Source organism: Gorilla gorilla, chromosome 3, assembly GCF_029281585.2.
Source record: "Gorilla gorilla gorilla isolate KB3781 chromosome 3, NHGRI_mGorGor1-v2.1_pri, whole genome shotgun sequence".
Lineage (NCBI taxonomy): Eukaryota > Metazoa > Chordata > Mammalia > Primates > Hominidae > Gorilla > Gorilla gorilla.
The window spans coordinates 171,592,347-171,618,197 of NC_073227.2; the positions used below are offsets into that span (position 1 = coordinate 171,592,347).

General features: G+C 36.7%; 3 protein-coding genes across 6 annotated transcripts in view; 2 read left to right on the forward strand and 1 right to left on the reverse strand.

Annotated features, from left to right (window-relative positions):
- The window catches only part of LRBA (LPS responsive beige-like anchor protein), a 766,360-nt gene that overhangs the window by 310,876 nt on the left and 429,633 nt on the right, over positions 1-25,851 (reverse strand). For all 4 annotated transcript variants that reach the window (XM_031010185.3, XM_055385519.2, XM_055385518.2 and 1 more), the window contains exons 39-40: positions 22,160-22,306; positions 19,514-19,650 (exon numbers count right to left, since the gene is read on the reverse strand). In XM_031010185.3, coding sequence (XP_030866045.3) covers positions 19,514-19,650; positions 22,160-22,306 — 284 coding nt within the window. The remainder of the gene's footprint in view (positions 1-19,513; positions 19,651-22,159; positions 22,307-25,851) is intronic.
- LOC129533239 (uncharacterized) lies at positions 11,060-12,690 on the forward strand. The gene has a single exon (XM_055385522.2). It carries the CDS (start codon positions 11,232-11,234, stop codon positions 11,565-11,567), a length of 336 nt encoding a protein of 111 aa, XP_055241497.1. The 5' UTR covers positions 11,060-11,231; the 3' UTR covers positions 11,568-12,690.
- Positions 13,507-16,163, forward strand: MAB21L2 (mab-21 like 2). Its single transcript, XM_004040480.5, has one exon. It carries the CDS (start codon positions 14,486-14,488, stop codon positions 15,563-15,565), a length of 1,080 nt encoding a protein of 359 aa, XP_004040528.1. The 5' UTR covers positions 13,507-14,485; the 3' UTR covers positions 15,566-16,163.

Here is a 25,851-nt window from a genome sequence, read left to right on the forward strand (position 1 = left end):
TATACCTGATTTGAAGAGAAAAACTTTAGTGTAAATAATCCCAAAGAAAACTAACCAAGATTATTTTATCAGCACTGCACCTGCACTTCATTTTCTTTTAAGTAGGTAGACTGTTTTCTTATTACAACTTAAAGATTTTAGAGTTTCAAGATTATATCAAATTAACACATTTATTACATTTTAGATATACATTCATATCAAAAGCATTCTAAAACTCCATCCTCAAAGCTCTACTCACTTAAACTAGTATTCTGGAACTGCACATGAGCATTCGGTTTTAAAATGCCTTACAATTTTGTCAGATGCCAGAAAACAACAATGAAAAATTAACCCTGGTTGAGAAAAGGTATAACTTAGAAGTAGATTTGGTTCAGAAGACTATAAAACTATAACTAACTTTTACCAGGCAATCCAAGATTTATAAAAGCATGTAACCTTGAGCAAGAGACCCAACCTTCCCAAGCCTCAGTTTCTTCATCAGCAAAATGGTGACAATACCTAACTCAAGGGGTTGCTGTAAAAATGTATGAGTTAATACAGGTAAAACACTTAAAACATTGTTTGCCACACAGTAAATGTTTCATATGTGCTATTATCATTTTAGATGCATCTTTCCAACATCTGCTTGGTGAAAAAAATACCCCGACAAAAGAAAATGGCTCTAAAGAGCCTTCAGATGTAACACAATAGAAGGACAAGCAGGTAGTCGCAGAATTGTGTTAGATTAGTGGCCTAAGTGTGTTTAAGGAACAAGAGGTAAAGCAGAGGTCACAATGTGTGTTTAACTTTAAATAAATATATGAAACAAGGAAAATTATATTCTAGATTTTAAAAATGTAAATAACTTTCTATTGCTTTACATTGTCCAAACAAAAGCTGTATTAATAATAAAGAGTATACTTCTGAATCTGGAGTCCCATCAATGATTTGTTCAGCTTGCATAAGTCACAACTGATTGGACACAGTCCCTGTGGGCTTGCCATTTCATCCAGACTGGACGGTTCATTAGTCATAATTACTATAACTGTACAGCAGAGACTGCAGTTTTATCTCATCGTACATCCTTGATCAAGCTGCCTCAATTCTGCTTCATCAGCATATGAAGTTACATTATTGGAGCTTTTTATTTTCCAATCGGTAATTAACAGAGATTATGCTTTTTATCAAAACATGTATTTGGTCTTCACATTTAATAGTGAGGGCCCAGATCTGACCACCATTTGACCTCTGAAATTTCTACCACCTAAATACCATGAATCATAAACTGAAATCCAGAATACCACAGAGAAAATTAAACAAAGAAAAGAACTGACCTGTGTTAAAAAGCATAAGATGATTGCACTTATCTAAATTGAGACTAACCATATTTGCTGCAGCTTCTCATTAAACATTAAATCGCACACCAGAAGAACACATCATACATATTTATTGTTTTGCACTGTCACTTTCAAAAGACTCATACCACAATTAGTGTTTCTCTCAAACTATAAGCTACATAAAGAAATTTCCCATGAAGCCTGAAGACAAAGTAATGTAAAAGATGGTTCAAGAAGGTTAAAGAACAGATGGATAATAGATTTCACTGAAAACTAAAGCATAACACACTTACTTCAGAAAAGAAAATGTTGCCAAAACTTAGTTCAAATATAAAATACTGAATGAAATTGATGTGTCAGGAATTTTTTTTTTCCTTCCAAGTTCTTTTGGAGAACAATAGGGGGCTAAAAGGCCTGTCTCACTATTTTTGCATCTCACTATTTTCATGTGTAAAGTGTCCCCACTTTAGGCTGCATGAACAATCATAATCGACAGTTACATGCAGGCACTGAGGCTGCAAAAATCCCAGAGTAATTAGTGTTGTCTGAATGCAATGACATCTGTGTTCTCATGGTTCTCGAGACATGTCAGGCCAATAAGATGTATATGAAAAAATATGACAAGCATTGCAAATGCCCTTCTGAAAGGTCTTACACTTTAGGGGAAAGCTGAAGAAATAACACATGTCATCTTCTTTTTGTAAGCAATATATTTAAGATTACAAGATCTAGAAAGATCTTGTGAGTCATTCATTCTCTTTTTGTAACTATAAAGCATTTCTTCAGAATACATCACTAGGGTATGAAAAAAATCTGTTGTAAGTTGGCTTCTTTTTAAAACTTTCTCAGCACATGTGATTCTGTGCAGTGCAATGTAGGTGCCCATTCCTGTAAGTGACAAAACAGAGAGCATATCTTATTAACATTCCTTGGTTTCTTTACCTTTTAATTAAAAAATATTACCTCTTAGTACTGAACATAAAATAGTTCAAAATTTGTGGTTAAATGCCTTATAATTATGTTTGTATTTTTCTAATATTACAGAGTGTCAAATTGACTGTATTAAAAAGTCTTTGTTTTAAGACAACTAATGCTTTTGCTTACTGATGCCTATTACTGAGGCCTCTCCCTCTATATGCTGTAGCAGTATGTTTGAGCATGCACTTGCTCCAAGAAAGACATTAGTCATCATTAACAGAAGCACTGACACCAAATCTAAGTGCCTCTCCACAATGACCAAGTGGCAATCATCTTTCTCTTACACTGTCACTGCTGATTAGGATTTTCTTTCATGAAAATTTAATTTGTACCCCTTTCTGCAGCTTCTTTTTTTTTTTCATTCCTGAAAAAGCAACGTGTTCAGGAGAGATTACAGATAAAGCAAAGAAGCTCTACCTATAATATAGCTAATGATATAGAGATTGCAAGATTCTCAGGTAAATCTTTTCTCTAATCCAACAGAAAAACGCAGATTAAATCAATGATTAATAAACAGAAGAAAAACAATGATTCTAAAAGGAATATTGCTTTATTGCTTTAAGCATCCATAAGCCTCAAAAGGTAACTAATTCAAGGAATCCAAATAAAACTTCCCTAAATATTAACATAATCCCAAGCTTCTTTAAAACTAAGATAACACTTTGATAGTTGCCATCTTTCACTAGGTTTCAAATTTGTATTCTCCATTTTGTAAACAAAAAGACAGGGACATTCACACAGAAATGTCACTATAAACTGAAGAAAATACTTAAGCATTCATACCTTTAGTATGCATTAACCTACTGGTTAGTTGTTGTTTTTTTTTTTTTTTTTAAAGAAATTTTCAGTTGCACTGGACAAATGAAAGTGATTCATGTGGCCAAGCAGGGTACTCTACAGCTAGATGACACTACAGACAAACTCTGGTTCTGTACAATATCACAATGTTAAACAAGATATCATAGCAATAAGTTATTTAAGGAAGTTTTTAAAAACATTTACTTTTCTGTTTTATTTCAATCTGTTTAAAGTTTTTTTTTTTTTTTTAATGTAAGCATGTGATAGTTTGCAAGGGTCCTGGTACAACCCAAACTCCCACTTCTAGTTATAAATATTATCATCTCTTCGTATTACTTAGATATTATAACAAAATAGAGATTGGTTTAAATTTAAATTATCTTGAAATTATTTTATATCCCTTTTAGAACATATGTACTTTTAGTCAAAACATGTAACACTTTTGTGTTTACATGAGCATAAATTGTATCTTTTTAAAATGTAAATAACCACACGAAATGCTCTGAAAGCAAAAATCAACATTATTTCTTTGTAAATCAGAAGCAAGTACAATTCATCAAACTTTAGTCATTAAACGATCCTTCTACTCCTGACTATTTTATTCTGAAAAATAATACAGAAGGTCAAATAGCAACTGCTTAGTGCCATTTACAAATGGTTTGTTTTTTCTTTTTTTCTATTTAAAATTGGTCTGCAATTAGAACATGTAAGAGGAGATTAGGAATTAAAACGGATTCTGAGAGGCAATTCCTAACTACTAAACTTTTATAACAGGAGTATCTTTGATTAAATAAGGAGCTAGTCTAAAATAAAAGCAAAACTGTACCATAATAACCCAACTTAATTATCTTTGCAGAATACATTTATAAATGATTGGCTCATTTCTACCTTTACTTGACTAAGTAAATATGCCTCTTAAATTCTCAAACATTGAAAATTCTGATTCTCACAGTTGCACAGACTTATCTAAATCAAAACTTCAAAAAGTTACAATATAATTACTGACTCCATTGCTAGATCCAGTACAAGTTCAAGTAAAGAAGTTTAGCTCTGTAACTTCCACTCCTCAACCTAAACCTCCAAGTCACTTGTCAGTTAAAGGTTGGGCGATTTACTGACCGCCTCTGGATGCATACTGTCAGTGCTGAAGGAAATATGAGGGAGGGTTGTCGCTACTGTTCTGGAGCTCATTGATAATGACATACCTGCCTCTGTCACCCATTACCCATACTACAAACTACTTAGACCTAACTGAAAAATCAATAGCCTACTTGCACTGGTTCCTGTGGCTGCCTCCTTTGATTGTCAGCTCCTGTCTAGGGTCAGCACTTACATGAAAGGGGCTGTGACTGCCTGATGCTTTCAGGACAACCTAACGATATGAAACTAGCCAACAGAACAGTAAATTCTGTCTCCCTGCCCTCCTCATCAATTAGGCTTTGACTAGGCTTGCCTGTAGAAACCTGACCTTTTAAGTTTAGGTGAATATGGACTAGCTGAACACACCATTGCCCTCAGCACTGAGCCAGGAAATCTACTGACAGGTTAAACAAAACAGAAGGTTGTAACTGTCATAATTTGCATTGCACTTTCACGCCAACAAGGGTGTTATCAGTAGGGGCAAGCCCTGGAACACACAACTCCAGCACCCTTAAGCCACGCTACTCATAAATTTTCAAGTGAAGTGAGATAAAACATAAATTCACAAATAGCAATGCATTTCTCATCTCTCAGTCTTTTAGGTTTGCACTTTGCAAACCCACAGAGTGCCCATCAACAACTCTTTTTGGTCACCTGGCACTCCCATTGCACTAATTAGGGACTTTCAATGACCATAACACAGAAGTAAAAATAACAATGCCCATTTAAGACCTATTTTAGAGAGACTATATAATATAGCAGATAGACTGACTGGTATATATGTCAAAATGAGAACAATTAGATCTCAAAATGCTATCTTTTCTTGCCTCAATTCACTCCCTCCAAAAGTATCCACAAGCTTAGACAAACAATAAGTTATCACATAAGTGAAAGGAGGTGTTGAAATTATTTCCTACCATGCTACTCTGATATAGCATCTTTTACAGTTTGAGGGAAAACTAAGAACATCTGTAAAATAAAAGATGTTAACACTTTTATGCTTGTCAGATCTTCTGATGAAAACAAGTGAAAAGCATGAGAAAGCAGTATAAAACTTTCCTTTGTTTAGTGACTCATGTTTTGAAAACCACTTCCCTGCTTAGATCTATCTTTTAACACAGTATGAACTTGGTAATATCATAGTTGCTTAGCACAACGTCATTTCTCTAAGGAGAAGATCAATAATTTATTTTTTTAAGTTAATTGTGAATGGGAACTTACTTTGGCTTCAAGAACTAATATTTACACAATACCCAATGTTCATTAAAATGTCCAAAACATTGACAGTCCATTAAATATTTATGGGAAAAAAACATATTGTTTATATAAACATATACTATTTTTCTATATACAGGAACACATACTGCATTTTGTTTTATAATTTTATGATTCAATCCCTATCAAGCAATAATTAGTATACTCAGGATTTTTGCCAAGTTGCTACTTCATTGTCCCTCACAGTTGTCTCCAAACTATATTTTGTAAATTTTTCCATAAATCTAAAATATCTATAAGCTTATTCTTGTCTGAGTTTAAAAACTTTCATATACCTATGTTAGAGCAGCATTGAAAGCCTAAACATCTGCAGAAAGATTTCTGATAGAAATAAACAAAGATGTCAACAAATTTAGTCATGTAATGGTGGAATATTTTAGACTTTTTTAACTAGAAGAGATAGAAAAGATTACCTAGTCCAACCCACTCATTTAGCAATTGAGAAAATAATGGATAAAGATAGTGACTTGATCAAAGTCACCCAGGTAACCAAGCCAGGACAAAAATTTGGGACTTTTTGTTTCCTAGATTGATGCTTTGCTGATACGTTCACACTGTCTCCTTTTATCTATCCAGGTAATCTGCATAGCAACCACCTTACATTTAAAATACATATCTATAGATTTGTATCGTTCATTTTTAATTTATAAAGTTTATAGAAAGCTTTGATTAGCAGAAAAGATTAGATTATTCGTAGAGCATTTAACCAAAAAGTTACCCAACAAATATTAGAAATAGAAGGTCCAATTAAGTATGGTTGGAATCCTTTACTGACCTAATATGATGATTAACTAAGCATCTGGTCATCTTTCTTCTCCTTTGTGTGTACATAGCTGATAGCAAAGTGAAAGGGTATGGATAGTGTCTGATACCAGCAAGCAAATCATTTGAAAACAGTCATAGCTACAGGTCAAAGATTTTCTACTCAGTCTAGATGGATTTAAACCTACTAACCTCGATTTTAAACCTAATTACCTATATATCAAATCAGTCAGAAAATAAGAGAATGACTCTTTATGATCCAAAGATAATAAGGGAAGATAGGAAGGAAAAATTCAGGAAAGAGACTGGCAGAACCTTGATATCCATAGGCCAAGACAGCTGTTTTATATCCTAGCTTTATATCAGATGGTTAAAGGAAAAGTTTCCATTCCTTAGATCATTAAATATTATTTCATTTATATTACACAGATGTCTTCCATACATAGATTACAACCAATGAAGCATTTTTTGTTGTTGTTTAACCACTACAAGCAATCAGAGAAACCTCTCTGCACATCACTTTTACTCTAATTCATAACATTTAAAGGATGAGGCAGGCTAGATTTTTAACATTTCCATTAAAAATAACACAAAGTCCATTAAGTATTTCTTGTAATCTTAGCAGATGATCAATGCCAAATTACTACTATTCATAATAATATAGAGTGCTACAGAACCAATACATTTTTAAATAAAATGTTTAAAATGGCTAGTGCTCCTAAAGTATAACAAAAAACTACCCATACGATATGCTTAACTAATAATTTTAAACATAGACCCACAAAATGTCTCATATGACCTGAAAGAAATAGCACATAATGCCAAATATTATATTTCGAACTAAGTACAGCTCAACACTAGCATAATCTACGTCTCTAATTTCACTCATCTGTTTTGTTAATGTCTGGCACTGATCACAAGAGAAAGTAGAAAGGGAGTGGGGATGGCTTTAATATCCTAAGAAACATATTCTACACAATTTTTGTTTCACACACATTGTTTTGGCTCACAATGTGAGTCAATAATATTATTTTCATAAACAAAAGATATCACACCTTGAAACCATAAGGTCAGCTTTCAATTTTCTTTAACACTTAAATTCATTATTGTCTGATCCTGGTTTTTCTGTCTACCTTCTGGAAGTGATATTAAAGGCCAGCAAAATTTGGTTCTCCAGGTAGAAAAGTCACAAAGAATAATCCACAAATTATACAATCATTTCTTAAAGTTAACAGTTGGCTCTACCAAATATACCCTTTCATGTGAAGATAATAGTGACTTATGAAAGCCAAAGTTATTTGGCAGGTAAAATTTAATATTTATCTAATAGTACATTAATAAGTTCAAACTGGTTTTTTTTTAAAAAAAAAAAAAGGAGGAGGGGAGAGGAAAAGAAGGAAGGAACAAGGAAGAATAGGAAAAGAAAAATTTTAAAAATTTTGCTTCAACTTTTCAGAACTGCTTAACTATGTATGTAAATAAAAGAATGTAGTGTTACAACTCAAAAATGTATACATTTAAAATGAGAAAAAGATACATGATTTCTTGGTAAGGTCAAAAGACATATACCAATATAAGTGAGAATATAGCAAGTTCAAAGAAACATTCTAAAAAATACTTGCTGAATTAACTTGGGTGTTAACATTGCACATCCTAGCGCAATAATATAATGGCATTTACTTCTTAGGCTAAAAGCTGCTTACTTTAATTTTCCTGAGCACAAGTCCCTTACTCTATCATTGTATATTTTTGGTGACATCAAATTATGTATAGTTTAATAAAGTACTCATTTATGCAGTTGCTATTCAACTTGGGGGAAAACCCTAATATATAGCATACTCTCAATTTTCTCATCCCACTATATAATACAAGAATTATATTTGTAAAGTCTAATAGATAACAAACATCTCTAATCATATATATTATCTAAGGCAATCCAAACAAATTTAAAAGGCCCACAAACAATACTCATCAAAAGTACATAAAAGCATTTTGTTTTTCAGTACAGTTTGATAGGCTTACTGTACAAAATTAAAGCTATTGCTTTTACCTGACATAAAATTATCTGAAGTTCAACCTGTTCAAATGAGAACAATACCCTTGGGTTACTAATCAAAGAGAGTAAAAAAAAATTTTTTTTGTTAAGGCTATTTTGTGAGGGGGGAAGAATAACTTGTTTCAACAGCATGCTTGACCATATAAAATTATTAACAGGCACTATGGTGAACTGTTCAAGGCAAACATTCAATTACTGGTTATTTTAGATTGATTCCAGAATAATAATTACAAATAGCTTAGAAACAATCTCCTTAACACTTTGGAATTTTAGAAAATTAAATCCTTTGACAGAGAATAAAAGAGAATGTAGTTTTACTGTGACATAATGTGGACAGTATAATCTTGATGACTGTCATTAACACATCTTACATATATTTAAATATAATTACTTCAATAAAATTTCATCAACTAGAATACACTAACAAATCATATCTGGGTTATTTACTTTTCTTTCTGTTTTTAGTGAAATAATTTTTAAATTCAGAGAACTTAATAGTGTTTTATTTCCTCATTTACAATTTGACCAAAAATAAAAATCAATGTTTTTTTTTAAAAAAAGCATTTTCATAAGTATGTAGAATGATTAAGTATATAAGAACTAAAAATTTAGCACCCACATAGATGTTTCAAAGTTAGATTTTAGAGGATAAGACTATATACCAGTAAACACGTGGTCCTTTGTTTTCCAAAAAGTATAAATCCTCCAGAGATGCTTTCTTTTCTTAAGTCAATAATCTGATTATTTTTTGAAAGCTTCTAAAATATTTCCCGGAAAATAAGATCATGTATTCTAAAATTTGTTTACTCTTTAGTAAAGATTATTGAGATACAATATATTATTTTTACAGATAATAAAATAATAGATACCTTTTAAGTCTCGCTAACATGATAAAGTAACAAATGCACTAAAGTTAACTCAGTAAATACATTTTTAAGTAAAGATCAGCAAAAAATAAAACAGTTTAAGAATTTTGTATTCTCTGGAAACATAAACAGGATTATAACTGTCAGATTACAGAAGCACTGACTTCAGCCATTAGTTTGGTTTGGCTCCTGAGAAACACAACATGAACTACTGCATCATTTCTTTTCAAATCCATACATTCCCTGCAGCCGTTCAAGCTTCATCAGCAGTGCAGGAATGTATAAAAATGACAGGCAAAGGGCATTAGGTTTTTTTAGTTCCATACTGTTTTCCTATAAATGGAAGACAGGATTCTTTCTCAAAGCACTTAAGATCAAGCTCAGTCAATGCTGAAGGAAAAATACAACTGAATTCTCTATGCAAGAAAGTATCACAATTGGATTATTTACTACTTTTCAAGGAAATGTTGATAAATCTAATACTGTATTATTATCTTAGAATAAAACATTGTAAGGTTAGCATTCTAGCTTAATTACCCATTATTCTTCAATTAGAAATATTTTCGCTTTTTAAAGTATTCTGTCAACTCATCACCTTATTTTAACACCAAGTATTCAGTTTTGCTTCTAATTTTAATTATAAAAATTTCCTTAAAATATGCCAATTTTTTCTTGAAAATATATTTGTATAAACAGTTAATTTTTTATTTCCAAGTTTCTGTACTCATAAAGGTTTCGGTGAAATAGGAAATTCCATTAATAATTAAAAGTTTATTTAACCATGATAAGTAAAAATAGGATCTAATGAGTAATCTGGTTATTTGACTGGACCTTAAACATTCACATTGCTATAAAACTAGTACCGTAATTACTACAACCTGACTCAATTTTTTTGAAGAAACTGGGAAATTTTCAGACTAAAGTTTTAAACATCCTGATATTTTAGTTTATAGTAACTAAAAACATGCCCACTTCAGTACTATCACCTACATTCTTTATGTTCCTAATGTAATGATGCAAGAGGTAAAGCCTAGAGAAGTCTGAAGGTTATGGACTACCTGATATCCAAAACAAAAAATTCAGATCACACCCTGAATGTCCTCCTTCCCTTTTTAGGAATGTCCTGCAGCCAGCCCAGCACCACAGCTCTGGGCTGAAGCATGCCGATGTTGGCACTGCCTAAGCCAAACAAACAAGATGTTTAACAGTCAAATAAAATGTCCTGCAGCCTCCCTAATGAATTTGTCAAGGACCATCAGATTTCGCACTCCCTCCTTTGCTTCATTAACTCAAGTATGATGAGACGGATTATAACAAGAGAATACAGATGAATCGGTCTGAAGACTTGAAGTGGCTTTTAGCCTCTAGAGCTTCTTTCTCTCACTTGGTCTCCTTTAATAGAATATAGTATCTCCTGCAGAAGGAGCTGCCAGTTCGTTTTAATACACCATCAAGGAGCTGCTGATGGACTTCTATACTAACATACATAAAAGCAGAGGTGACAGGGGCTCTTCAATTACAGCCTCCTCGGATACCGTTTCCCCCTTCAATTATTCAACCAGAGGAAGAGAGGACCGCAAAGGCGCAGCTGAAGCTGCTCTTAGAGCAGAGGCAGCCAGAGTGAGTTGGGGTGGGGGAGGGGGGAGAAAGAGAACCAGCAAGAGGGAGCATTATTTGCTGGAAGTGTTTAAGTTTATTGCTCGAATGATGTTTCTAATTAGTACCACGGCCATAAATTAAAGTCGCCTTTGTTTAACTGATTTATTATTTACTAGAGCATCTACCTAAGACAGGGTAAATTGGTAATGAATTGTTTTTAAATCAAAACATTTGTAACGTTTTATCATCCTTCCCTCTGTATGTAAAAGTGGAGAAGCGTAGGGGCAAGGATGCGAGAAAACTTAGCCGAGCTTGACAGAGACGCCAGTGGAGGTGCAGCGGAGTGTCCGGCGAGTGGTGGCGCGAAGGTCCGCTCGGCCTGGGACGCCCCACCCGAGAGAAGAGGAGAAGGCGCAGGACTTGCGGCGCGGCGGCGGAGCCATGCGAACCAACTCCGCCACCCCTGAGGCTGTTTGCAAACACTCACTCTCGGGAGCGTCGCGGGCCGGGCCATTCGCGAACCAGACGCAACGACGAAGCGACCACCTCGAGAGTGGGGCGGGAAAGCTCCGCACCCTCTATCCCCGCCACCAGTCTCCGCCCAGTAACTGCCCCCGGAGAAGCAGCCACGGAGCCCCTCCCGGCCAGTCGCGCTCTCCCGGCAGCGCAGTGCCCTCCGGCCCAGGCAGTTCCCAGAGCGCCGGCAAGGCCTCCCGGGTTAGAGCCGGACTCCCACAGGCGCGAACCCCGAGGGCGCGAGGTCCCCTAGATCCTTAGGCGGCGAGGCGTTCCGGGACGCACGCGGCCTCCCCGGAGAAGGCTGGAGGTCAAGCAGCCCAAGTCTCTGCCACTCCAGAGAAGTTAACTAAAGCTCTGGAGTCCAAGAGTCGCGCGGACACTTAATTCTGACTCTTCTTCCTAAACCCGGGAAGACAAACCCTAAGCAACAAATCCGAGATAGTTTTTTTTTAAGCAAATATTCCTTAGAAAGGGACTTATGGCAACGAGAGAGGAAGGGTGACAAACTGCCTGTGGTCCGCACCAGGTATGTAAGAAAGAACCAAGAGGCCCAATTGTCTGATACTAAGTAGATGGAAAGAAATTAACTTCCCTATGCAATTCAATTCAGGTTCACCCGGCCGGACTTTAAGAGGGTAAGTCAAGCCCTCCCAAGGGGTTTCGAAAAAGCCGAACTACCAGGTTTTTAAAACGAAGTCTTCACCCAAATGGACGCATAGATTTTTATTTTTATCGCATAACCCAGGGCTGGAATATAACCTCCCAAATCAAACTAAAAACAATCACATCTACCAGAAATACGTTAAAAAGATTCAGAATCCAGACATCTTAGGTTCATACATAAACCCTCAGTATTAAGCAAATCAGAAACAATGTTCTAACTTTTTTTTTCACCCAAAAGTATCGAAAGGCTACAGTGGGTACAACTCGTTTAGGATAATACATATACTAAAAGCACATGCACGCCTTTCATTGAAATGCCTAGGGAGGAGTGAAGCCATCTGTGTAATCAATAACAGGATAGTTATAGATTTTTGTGGCAGTGAAGTCTTTTAAAAGCAAGAGTCAATTATGAAAATAAAATCATTTTACAAATGAAACTCTGTACCTGTACCCCCTAAGAATACATTCACAGTTAGATTTACAACAGTAACATTTTAAGAAAACTTTAGGTTTACATTTACTTGCCTTGTTTTTCATTAAGTTTGAAACAATTTTAGTAGCTTATTTTAAAAGTATATCCTACTAAGTTCTACGACATATAAATTTGCACCATTTCTCACAACTTAGATATTTTATGTCTCGTAACTAGTTAATTCTTGTAACGATAAAATAATGGTATTAAATACATGTGAATCTTAATTATGAAATAATTATCAAACAAGGTGCTTGGACTAGTTTTTGCCCTGTCCTGTTTTTAAACAGCATATCGAGATTACTAAAAAGAGATTTATAAACCCTCACCTTATATCCACTCCAACCCCCACTGGTGCACATATACAGCAATTGCTCTGATTATTGGCAACAATGGGAGGGGAGGGGAAGAGAAAGGAGGAAGACTTTAAAGGAGGAAAAAACCTGGAAAAATTAGGTCCTTTCCCAGATTCCCCTTTCTCTTCCCATTTGCCTTCAAGCCAAAGTAATTTTATTACAGTTTGCACCTTCTCCTACACAATGTTGATAGAATCATTTAAAAAAAAAAAAAAAAGTGAACCTTTCTGAACCATTGCTACTCTCCCTCGCGTTATTCCAGCCATCTCCAGGAGAGTCCCTTCTATATAAACTCTTTTTCTTCTCTGCTACTGGTAAGAGAGGAGGATAAAGAGGAAGGGCTGTAAAATGTGTGCAAGCATTTGACTTCCATTATCTCCTCCTATTTTCTTACTTCTCTCTTTACCCTGTTTCTTTATCAAGTGCAGTGGTGGCTGCTACCGTTCGCCAAGCGTGCCTGTCTTCTCTCTCGGATTGGCTAAAGCACTGACAGCTCGGATAGCGATTGTAGGAACTGAAGCTCCACCCCCTCATGATGGCCCTGGGACCATTCATAAACTAAATAACTCCAGGAAACAGCGAGGGAGAGAGAGAAAGAAAGAGAGAGGGAGAGAGAGAGACAGAGAGAGAGAGAGGAAAGAAGAGAGAGCGAGCACGAGGAAGGGGGGCGGGGGAGAGAAGCAGGGGGAGAGCGGGGCGAGAAAGAGGTCGGAGGGGAGAGGAGGGGGAGAGACGACTCAGAAAGTGGAATCTGTAAAAGCAACCTAGAGTAGAAGAAGGAAAACCCTGAATCGTTATAACTACACCCCAGATGCAACGCAAGCAACGACTTCGTCGCACTAAAACGGATTTTGTGAGGGCCAAAAGTATAAATTACGAAGCAGAAATGATTATCAAACAACTTCCAGCGGTTTGCACCTAAAGAAACACAAGAAGAACCCACTACAAACAAACAAACCCAGTCCAAACAACGCCTCCAGTAGGAAAAAAGGAAAACTGCGACAACACGACCCCCCGAGAAGAGACGAGACCAACACGCTGAGACTGCGGGGCGTCAGCAAACCTCCAAGTGCACGGCGGACTGAGTTGTACTTCGCAGCTCTCTGGACATTAATTACCTCCTGCACCTTCCATTTGGGGGAGGGTGAGGAAGAAGGCACTCACCTACACTGAGCGAAGAAGTCCTATCAGCGTGGAAGAGAAGTTTAAGAATGAACCACTGAATGTTTCGCTTTTATTTTTAAATTTACTTTGGCACTTAAAAAACCTCATTTCCAGATTTCTGGGCAATCTCGGCTGCAGACATCTAAGCCTAACCTTTTGGTATCCTGAGTTTTTTCCCTCTCCTCCTTCCTCACCCCCACCCCGCTTCTCTCGCACACGGTCATCTTTACATATCAAGGGAAAGCAAAAAGGTTCCAAGAGGTACTTTTCTTTTTAGAAAATCACCTTTTCTCCCCTAATTCTTCTGCAGAAGAAAAGAGGTTTCGAAAGAGGGAAAAGGAAAAAACAAGCCGGCTACGGTATCAGCCGGTCAGCCCACGTGGAAAACGAGAGTGAAAGTAGGGCTTAACGGGGAGCGCACCGCCTCTTTCGAAAGCCGCTGGGCCACCACCAGTGCGTGAGCCTTGGATCCCTCAACGTATTGCGAGACGCCGGTGTATAGCCCGGACCTGTGCCCCAACATGATCGCCGCTCAGGCCAAGCTGGTTTACCAGCTCAATAAGTACTACACCGAGCGCTGTCAGGCGCGCAAGGCGGCCATCGCCAAAACCATCCGAGAGGTCTGTAAGGTGGTCTCGGACGTGCTCAAGGAAGTGGAGGTGCAGGAGCCTCGCTTCATCAGCTCCTTGAGCGAGATCGATGCCCGCTACGAGGGGCTCGAGGTCATTTCGCCCACCGAATTTGAGGTGGTGCTCTACCTAAACCAGATGGGCGTCTTCAACTTCGTGGACGACGGCTCGCTGCCCGGCTGCGCAGTGCTCAAACTGAGCGATGGGCGGAAGCGGAGCATGTCTCTCTGGGTCGAGTTCATCACGGCATCGGGCTATCTCTCAGCGCGTAAGATCCGCTCGCGTTTCCAGACGCTGGTGGCCCAGGCGGTGGACAAGTGCAGCTATCGGGATGTGGTCAAGATGATCGCGGACACCAGCGAGGTCAAGTTGCGCATCAGGGAGCGCTATGTGGTGCAAATCACTCCGGCGTTCAAGTGCACCGGGATCTGGCCTCGAAGCGCGGCACAGTGGCCTATGCCCCACATCCCCTGGCCCGGCCCCAATCGGGTGGCCGAGGTCAAGGCCGAAGGGTTCAACTTGCTCTCGAAGGAGTGCTACTCGCTGACCGGCAAGCAGAGCTCGGCAGAGAGCGACGCCTGGGTGCTACAGTTCGGGGAGGCGGAGAACCGCCTGCTGATGGGCGGTTGCCGAAACAAGTGCCTCTCAGTGCTGAAGACTCTGCGGGACCGCCACCTGGAGCTACCCGGCCAGCCGCTCAACAACTACCACATGAAGACGCTGCTGCTGTACGAGTGCGAGAAACACCCACGAGAAACGGACTGGGACGAGTCGTGCCTGGGCGACCGGCTCAACGGCATCCTGCTGCAGCTCATCTCCTGCCTGCAGTGCCGCCGCTGCCCTCACTACTTTCTGCCCAACCTCGACCTCTTTCAGGGCAAGCCCCATTCGGCCCTGGAGAGCGCTGCCAAGCAGACCTGGAGGTTGGCCAGGGAAATTCTCACCAATCCCAAAAGCCTGGACAAACTATAGGGTGCTGGGGACTGCTTGAAAAGCGACACAAACGGGCGTGCTCTCTCAGACACACAACACACAACTCAGCTATAAACAGCAGAAACTCTGGACACAAACTTTTATGTAAGTCACCTGAAATAGGAATCCGGCAGAAGACCTTCGTTAATTAAGAAGCAAACAAAAAGAGAGCAACCCAACCAAAACAAATCACATTCTTGCACAAAAGTGATCGTTTTCTTCCAAACAATGTGAATTTAAAAGGTCACACAAAAGAAGCAATCGGGCTCCGCCACCACAAAATGAAACCCAAGGTACATTTTCAAATCAATGTATAGTAGTTCCCCCCCACCCCGCTTTTCCTTCTTTCCCCCTATCCTTTTTCTCTCCACCCCATCCCCCCCGTCTCATTTCGTTTTGCTTTTGGTTGCCTGAATGTTGTCACCAAGTGAAAAAATTATTTAACTATATGTAAAATTTCTCTTTTAAAAAAAGTTTTACTGATGTTAAACGTTCTCAGTGCCAATGTCTGACTGTGCTCCTCCCTCTCCTGAACCTCTACCCTCACCCTGAGCTGTCTTGTTGAAAACAGTAATAAAAACATTACTTTACATTGTAATTGACTGTTTGTGGATTGTTCTTAAGTGAAGGCAGGTGAGATCACAGTTTATAATTTCCAATGTAAAGATGTGATGAGGAATCAAATGCAAGAAAAGCTTCCACTTGAACTGATTTGCAAAATTTTAAATACAGTACATTTTGTAGAATTGACTGTATAAGTTCCCACCCAAATCCTTAGAAAATAGAAAACACTAATTTTACTCAACTATAATATATATTTTTTCTGTAGATGTTAAGATTAAAGGTAACATCTACTTCACGCTTGGGGAAAAAAGTATGAAAGAAAATATTTTGATCCTAATTTTTAAAGTAGAAAAAACTTTTTCACATTAAAAATTAAGAGATGTGCTTTCTTATGCCATAATTTCAAAAAATCCAATCTGAATCCGATATACAAAGGAAATATTTATGGATTTTTCTGAATAGTTAACAAAGTCAGTTGATACTTTTCCTTCAACCGTTTGTCCTCTTCAAGCTTTGAGTAATAAAAATTTAACAATTAAATAAACCACAACAAAAAATACAATGGTTATAGCAATAATCCTCTCCCCGAGCATATGGTGATATGAACCATTCAGATTTATAAATTACTTCCATTTTAAAATGGCTTAGTTGTAAATTCCATAATTATGATTATTTTAATCAAATTTCAAGAATTATTCTGAAACTGCTTATATGCAATTCAAACAAAAAAGGTTTTCATACCATTTTTATAACCAAAGAAAAATTATTATTCCAGGATTTAGAAATAGGAAAAGTATCTTCCTCCTCTTTCTGTTTTTCTAAGGTAACAAACCAATATACTCATTTCAATGTTTCAGCTTGAACAAAGGTTTCTTTTTAATGCAAGGGAATAACTGATTAGAAAATAAAATAATTAGTCAAACAGAAAGTATCCCAAAGGAATTGGTTTGTCTTGTTTATGTTGAAGGTAACTATATACTCCATTCGCTATGCTAATGATGAGACACAGGTACAGAATATATGTCAGATGTTACCCTTTAATATCTAACATTTATTCTTTGTATTAGCCCAGGTTTTAATTTATTGAGAAAATGCACAAATGAGAGGTGTAGAGAAAAAGGTTTTTAAAGGCAATTTTAAAGATCAGAGGAAGAAGTTTGAGAGGGGGAAGGGCTGTATGGAGGGATGAGCAGCAGGATAGCAGAATAGATGAAAAACAAGAAAGCCACTCAGGGTTCTGAAGCCTAGTTCACTTGACAAACAGGCTTAAGTTGTGTAAGATTCCTTGGTAAAAATAGTCCTGTGTTAAAAATATAAACTTTGATCCTATCAGTTCTGAAATCATCTCCACTCTTTCAACTCAACCTCTATTATATCTATTTTTCTAGTCGCTCTTCCTGTATTCCTCACAGTAATATTAAGTGGCTCAAACAAACAAATTCTTTTAAATTATAAAAACCAATTTATTCTCTGGGGAAAATGTTCTGAATTTTAAAAACATTTTCAAACAAACAGTAGGTGCTTACATTTGCACAAAATGATTTAAAGGAATAGTGTTTAGTTTCAAAGATAAAAAGAATATAAGTGACCATTTTTCTCACTCACAAAAGTATTTACAGCAGTAGACATACATCTCCCTCCAACTATTCCAGAAAAAAAGTTTTTAAGTCTTGACAAAAAGAAACAAAAATATCCCCAATTCAGCATATTTTCTTCTTCCTTATTTAATTTAATGCAGGTATCAGTTAAAAAGGAAAAACACTGCAGGAACATAAATGTCCTCATTTACAGAACACCTTAAAGCATTAACATTTATACAAAATTAAAACTTCTCCCAGTAGCTGACTGAAAAATTGTTTTTAATATAAATTGGCAGGAGTTTTAACTTCTGGAATATAAGGAAGGTTGCAGTGATACAGACCATTTCTTCACTGAGCCAAAAGATCTCCATATTTCACAAGCAACAAGAAAAAAATAATTTAATGATGCTGTACAGAATCAGATCAGAGAGAGACAAAACTTGTAACTTCTCTAAAAGGAGCAAATAACTTCAAAGAACCTAATCTCACACATTGGCAGAGATTCTAATTTTCAGAACAATAAATTAGACACCTTTAAATTAAATCAAATTTTAGGCTTTGCTCTATATGTGTTTAAAAGTATGATAGAATATCTTGAATTAAATCCCAGTCTTTCTTAAATTCAGAAGTTACCAGAAATCAGAGAGTTTAATTTTGGTAACCTTCCTTTCCTAAAGAAACTAATGCATTTTCAGACATTTCAGTCATGGGACAAAGTAGAAAAAATTTTTAATTGATAGAATTTCAGAATTAGCAAGTTTTCTCTACATTGGATTAGTTAACTTATCAAGCTCAAAACAATCAGTTTCATACAATCTACCAAGTCCTGTCTTAATAAAGGCAGCAATATTGAAACAAAGTGCTAGAAATATGCGTGAGACATGATTTGTTTGTATAGTTTTAAATAAAATTATAATATTTTCATCAAGAGCTACTTTGAAATACTTCTAAATCATTCAGATTTAAAAATTCACATGATTACAAAATCAAAGAACCTACCAATGAACTCAAAATATGTGTATGTATATACATGTACATAACATATGCTATCAGCCTGCAAAATAAATTATTCCACTTTTTAAGCCACCTTTTTCTACAGATTGCTTATTTTGCTCATTTTTAAAAGAAACTGTTTCCTCTCAGAGCAAATTATACCATTCTTTTTCTTGAAATAAACCTAATTTTGGTTTTTATGACTGTGCTACAAATGTTTCTTAGTAAAAACAAAGTTGCCAGGGTCTGAAAAGTAATGAGAAATACATTTTAAAGGGGAAATTACATTTTCATTTAAGAATAGAAACTTATGCAGTGCCTTGTAAAATCTACTATAGGTAATGGGAAACAGAGGTATCTCACACACAAAACATGCTTGCATGCACGACAGAGTAGTAAGTCATCGGGACAAAGCAAGGAGAGTGATATATTGGCATCATATCCAGAAAACATAAAGGCTAAACAAAATAATTCCACTCTCAATCTCACTGAATTTTGTATCTTAATTCACCCTTGACCCTCTGAGGCAAAATATATTTATACACAATGTTCTCTGAGGTTCCTTCCCCTCCTCACAAAGAGCTAATGATAAATGCCATTAAGTAGAATTTGTTTTTGAATCTAAATGAACTTCAATAATCTAACTAACTGGTAGGGAATCATAAACTAAAGAAGATAATGACATTGCATATAAGCCAAGGCAACTTAGAAGAAATTCAAACTAAGCCTGTCAGATTTACCAATCCCAATCCTATCCAACAGCACCCACCATCCCATCATAAGAAAAAATGAAACCCCCTCATCTTCTCACCTTGGGGTCGATTTTTTTGAAGTTAGGATCCTCTTCATCCACCTCAAAATAGAGTTCGGAGGAGGTGACAGAAAGAGTGCCCTTTACTACAACAGAGGGGGCCACAAGCTGAGCTGGTGTGCTCAGGCTAACAGGACCTGCCAAAAGGAAAAGACAAGCCACACAAGTTGGAATGACATTTTTCAAAAAATAAAATTCGACCAGAAATTGTATTTAATCTTTTCATTCTCACGTCTAGTACTGAACTGCCTGCCAACTACTTCTACAGTTAAATATTCTGTCCACCCCAAATCTTCCTCTGAAAATGCAAAGTCAGGATTCTCATACTACAAGATCTATAACAGGCGGTTAATGATAACAGTAAACTAGGATGCAATTATTTTACAGGGAGTCTGCAAAGCTTTGGTCTAATCTCTAGGTAAGAAGTGGCTCTGCCTAAATAAGTCCATCCACATTCCATTTAGAAAACAGGCCTCAGGCTATCTAACAACATGAACAACAACCAGGAGCAAAGAAGCCTCAATAGGCTTCCAAGGCCAGGAGTTAGCTTACAGTATGGTAGAGGCATGACTACAAAAAGATCACTAGCTTATTAATGAAGTGGGAAATGTTAAACCATATTTTCTGATAGAGATTTTATGCCAGCTTGACACAAAACCTCTTCCATAACAACTTTACCCCATCAATGACTGGTAAAAATACTTCTTTTCTAAGCCTTCCTTTCCACTGTTAAGTATTGTTCAATGCTTCCAAATCTAATATTAGTGTAGTTCAGGGACTCTGGGAGTAAACAGCTGGAGGGTGGGTTTCCAAGTGAATGAATTTTTATTGGAATAATCAAATCTCCACAGGGCTTATCAAAGAGACAAATCAGACTGCTACTGAAAACAATAGATTCACTACAGACAGAACAGCATAATGTAAATTAGAGCTAAATATAAAATATGAACTAAAAATGTTACATATATATGTCTGTGTGTGTATATATATATATATATATACACACACACACACACATAGAGATCGACGTAGAAAGAATTTGAAATTCCATTGTCAATTCCTCATGGTATAAATCCTATAGGGGAAGAAAACAGCATAAGAGAAGATTGGCACTTATAGTTCTGAATTAATATAGTGCCTATAAACAAGGTGTGCCTATTCAGGTAATCAATGGGTGAATAAGTGTTTCAAAATTCAGATGAATTGACATTTCCATCGATTGTTAGAAGGGTGATAGTGCTTAATCTCACATCAATCTTAATGTGTGCCAGTAGGACAATAGAAGGGATGCTCTGCGGAGATCAGAGCAGGTTTTGCCCTCTATTCCCAATGTACAAATACATTGTGTTTGCAGATGGGCAGCAGATAGCTGCAGAACAGCCATGATTTCCCAAAGCTCATCCTTATAAATGGATGAAATAAGAAGCTATGTGTTCTTTTGCTGTCTCCTTTTGCCCTCTGTACATTAGCATGTAATACTGAGAAGAAATAACATTTTTTCAATCACTCTCAGACATTCAATTACAGGGTAAGCAGACAGCTGCAAGAGCTAGGGCAGCCTAGGTCCTACAGAAGACCCCTGACAATTTCCACTTCATTTCTAACCCACACCACTTTATTAGTGTGGATTACTTCTTAATCCTATTGCCATTGTCAAGATTATATAATTAAACTCCCCTTTCACCTCTATTACTGTATGAATGTATTACTAGTAGCAAGAATAGAAGCAAAATAAAGGAAGAAATGGGTAAATGGATGTGAAGGAAAAGACTACAGAATAGCAGTATCTACCTTACTCTCCACTCCCACCAATTAATTTTATTTTACTTTATAGAGAGGTTTACAGTTATCAGAGAAGATACCATCTTCTCTTTTTGCTTTTCATTACCAAGTGGCATAGTAGCACAGGTTGCAGATATGTCACCAAAAGCAAGATTTTTAATGCCTTTTCTCTTAAAATTATCAAAATGGAAAACTATGTAATTTTCACCTATTGAAATTATAGAACCTTTCAGACTTTCTTCCTTGAGGGACAGAGCCACAGGTATTAAAGTAAAAAAGCCATTTAATGAATGACTGAAATTTCCGGCTAAACAAGAGAATTTTTCCCATAAGGGATGTAAAACTGAGAATCTGCAGAGTGCAAATCAAAATTCCTACATCAGGCAAAATACGTGAATGTTGTGAAAAGCCATGGCATTCTCGGAATTGATTTGAGAGAGTTACATGCATATACAGCATGTTCACTAAGACCTGTATATCAAAGCAAATAGCTTCTCTCCTCCAAGCTTTATTTACAAAAAAAAAAAAAACTGGCAGAATTTTACTTATAGTCCTACTTTACAGAGATTTGGTAACTCCTATGGGATGGGTGAAGTAATTTTGTTCTTTTGTTGTTGCTTTTAAACTTTTTTCTTTTTCAGTGAAAACTATTCACAAAAGAAAAAAATGAGGAGAGTAAGAAGACTGAATAGAATAGAAAAATAAAAGGAGAAACGGTAGAAGGGGGGAAGTATTTGAAATAACCAATTAATGTAATTGTGGGTATAAACTTGGTAGTCCTAGCGGTCACAGCTGAAAAAGTAAGTAATTATATGCTTATTGTCCCAGAGGTAGCTGAAATATCTGCACAACCACCAAATTTACCGGCAAGATTCTCTAAATCTTTCTCATCCACGGATGACAGAGTATCATCATCGCCTTCCAGGAGGATCTCGTTTTCTGAGTTCTGATTTCCTAAAGCCTGACTCTTGATGGACTGTTTTCCTTTAGCAAGGATATCTTCATCTGTGGCTGAAATGAAAAGGAAACAAAGCTGTCCATCAGTTCTGGGAAGAGCACTTCGGCAGAGGGGTAGGGGCTTAGGTAAGGGTAGGTAGCCAAAGATGGTCAATCTTTTATACACAGTGTCAGCTACAGTGGAGAAAGTGATTGGGATGGCACACATGCCTGATCTGACAAACTAGATCCCCCAACCTAGTCTAATGTTACCCTAAACAAGCACCCTAATCCCATTAAATTTGACCCCTGCACTGCTCACCAAACCATTTATTTACTTATAGTTAGGGTAGGAGTGGTTCAAAAGCAGTACTTTTTTTGAAAATTCATTAACAGGAACAATCAAAACCCAGTTTTGGAAACAATATTTAACAGCAAAAAAAATAAGGACTGATTCATTCCTCCAAACAATGTTATACTGACAAACATTTTGGAATGGTTGAGGAGTGGCTGTGGAGGAGAATCCAGAATTAAAAAGGGTTAAAGCTAAGAGAAATTCACAAGCCAGTGAGGATTTAGGCCCAGATACTGAAGCCATATCTGACACTAATAAGACTACAGCAGCTCCTCAAAGCTGCAATCCCTTCTTTATCCACCCTCCCTCCTTCCTTCCTTCACATTACCCTCGTCCACATGTTCACACATACACTCACTCCTCCGCCCTTTTGTCCCTTATACAAATATCCAGGAGCAAGGCGGTGTGGAAACTAAGTGGAAGCTCAAACACTACCTCCTCTGCATGTTTAAACTAAAGGGCTAAGGCACCCCGGGGGCAAACATAACAGAAAGCCTGGGATGAGAGGCATGTGGGCAAGGGGCCTCATGCGGCCTGAACTGGAGCAGCCTGTGGAGAGCAGCAGTACCAGACTCAGGCACTATGACAAGGCAGCAACTGCAGGCAGATAGAGGAAAAGAGAACACATCTAGGGAGGGAAGAAGCAGCCCTGCAGAGCACCTACACTCAACAATGGGATCCGAAAGGAGAGCAAAGACGCAAATGAAAGTGGAAAACCCTGAAATTCAAAACTCTGATTCAATACCCACACCCTTCCAGGGCGCCTCCTGTTGTTTAGAGCAGCTTTCTCCTTACGACAAGCAGGAAGGCAGATGCTAACTTCTAAATTGTGATTTGTAAAACTTCATATGTGTATCTTTTCCTAATCTTTTTTTGAATGGTGTCATATAAGGGAAAGTTAAGAATCTTCACCTGACCCTCCTGGCTTCCAGCTGGATAAATCCCAGAGGTAAAGCACCTGATCTACCCAGGCTGCAGCTTTTGATATGGAAATCAGATGGCTAGGGTTTTTTTTTTTTTTTTTTTTTGCTCCACTGCAGCTTCTGCCTAGGCGTAAGGCCCAAACCCCAGAAAGAATAAAGCAGTCAATTTGCAGTAACACGACTAATATATATATATCTACATAATTTATTCTACATAGTTAACCTGCACATGTGTTACCTGATTTGGCAGATCAAAGGTTCTTAGGGTTTGATAAGTATGTTTACGGATGATGTTAAAGGTAAAAGGTTTTTTTTTCTCATATTTATTGCGAATTCACCATGTATACCATTTATATACAATACTTATAGTGCTACTTAAACATAGGAGTTTTCTATTTAATAAGAAGTCATGGGAAGAAGCTTTCTATATTTACCTTTAAATACACTCTATGGGTAAATAAAATCTTTCATACTCACAGGCTGCATTGTAAGCTACACACATATGATGGTCTGGACATATGTTTGAAAAGATTACTTTAGTGTATCTAATTAAAGTGACTTTATTTTTTTTTACTTAATTTTTTCGAGACAGGATCCTGCTCTGTCACCCAGGCTGGAGTGAAAAGGCACAATAACAGCTTACTGCAGCCTCTAGGCTCAAGCAATCCTCCCAGCTCAGCCTCCCAAGTGGCTGGGACCACAGGTGCTTGCCACCATGCCCAGCTAATTTTTTAATTTAACTTTTTGTAGAGATGAGGTCTTCCCATGTTGCCCAGGCTGATCTCTAACTACTGGGCTCAAGCAATCCTACCACCTCAGCCTCTCAAAGTTGCTGGGATTACAGGCGTAAGTCATCTCACCTGGCCTATTGTTTTTTAAAGGCTAAAAAGAAATATACTTACAATTAACCAATAATTTTTAGAAAAACAGAACTATGTTCTAAAATAACTTATATTTCAAGTATTTATAGTTCCTTACTCTAAAATCAGAAACACTGCCCTGAGGCTAAACAAGATCTTTTGCAGTTTGCTATCAACATTATTAAAAATATATTGGCCACTGAGAAATGCAAATGAAGCACTATCTTCTAAATGTTTTTATAAAGTAAATTATAATAAATTATTATTTTCCAGTTAGATTTTAGTACAGAATCAGTATACCACATTCTTTTTATTTCTTGGATTTATAATTCCTTCTTCAAAGCAGAAATATTAATAATAAGGCTAATATTACATATCATTTTGCATAAGTCAGGGAGTAGTGTTAAAAATACTTTACATAGTTAATTCATTTAATTCTCATAAACCTTCTGCTTATTTCTAATTTTGAGATAAGAAAGCAGGCTCAAAGAGGTTACATAAATTGACCAAGTTAACATGCGTTTGACAATTAGAGTCAGGATTTAAAAACAGGCAGCACAGTGCCAGAAGCTGGGCTCTTAACCACGATGCCATATTAGCTCTTAGATGTAAGAAAAAGAAAGAAAACAAAACAACCACTGTTCAAATATGAATGTGTATATAATTAATTTGTTTACTAATTCTTGTTTTTCATAGTGCATTTTAAAAGGTTAAATCAGAATAATAATCAAGAACAAAAAATATTCATTTCCAAATCTAAAATTGATGAACATGCCAAACATATCAGAAACAACTAAACACCCTGCTCATTACTTCCTCTGATTATTGCCATACATGTCCTAAAGTACACCAAGCTTATATGAAAGGAAAAAAGAAGAAACCTCTTTAATCTGCAAACATTTACAAAAAAATGAGAGTCCCCAGTGGCAATATGTAATGGTTTAAAATAGCTCAAAAAATAAATTCACATTCATTTATAAATGACCACGAGAAATATAATTATCCCTTCCAATTGCAATTAAAAAATTTTTAAATATGTTGTAATCATGCTGCCTATATTAAAACACAGTAAGGTAACTTCTGAATTAAAGTTTCATTAAAAATTTTACATACTATAGGTGTACTGTATGCATATACACACCCACTTTAATTTATTTATTTACTTATTTTTACAAGCTCAGATTCTGGAATTGTTCAAGCTCCACTGAAAAACCTCTTGTCATGGAAAATATGCAGCTTACTGATATTTAGAATGGTTTTCCTGTAATTAACTCCCCCTTGAGGATTTTAAGTTAGCAGCAGTAAAATTACCAACAGTACTCTAATATACACCACATGCGCTGGTGTTCAATTCTCAGTGGTCTAATAGCTTTCTGCTAAAGAACCTTAAAAAAAAATTAGAACAAAACTTTTCCAAGCATAAAATAAAGGATTATTATCATGTTTATATGTGCTGGGGGAAAAGTATATTTTTAACTTTCA

Excerpts from the sequence above, each read along its gene's own strand:
- LOC129533239 (XM_055385522.2), top strand. The coding sequence starts at position 11,232 with ATGCGAACCAACTCCGCCACCCCTGAGGCTGTTTGCAAACACTCACTC.
- MAB21L2 (XM_004040480.5), top strand. The coding sequence starts at position 14,486 with ATGATCGCCGCTCAGGCCAAGCTGGTTTACCAGCTCAATAAGTACTAC.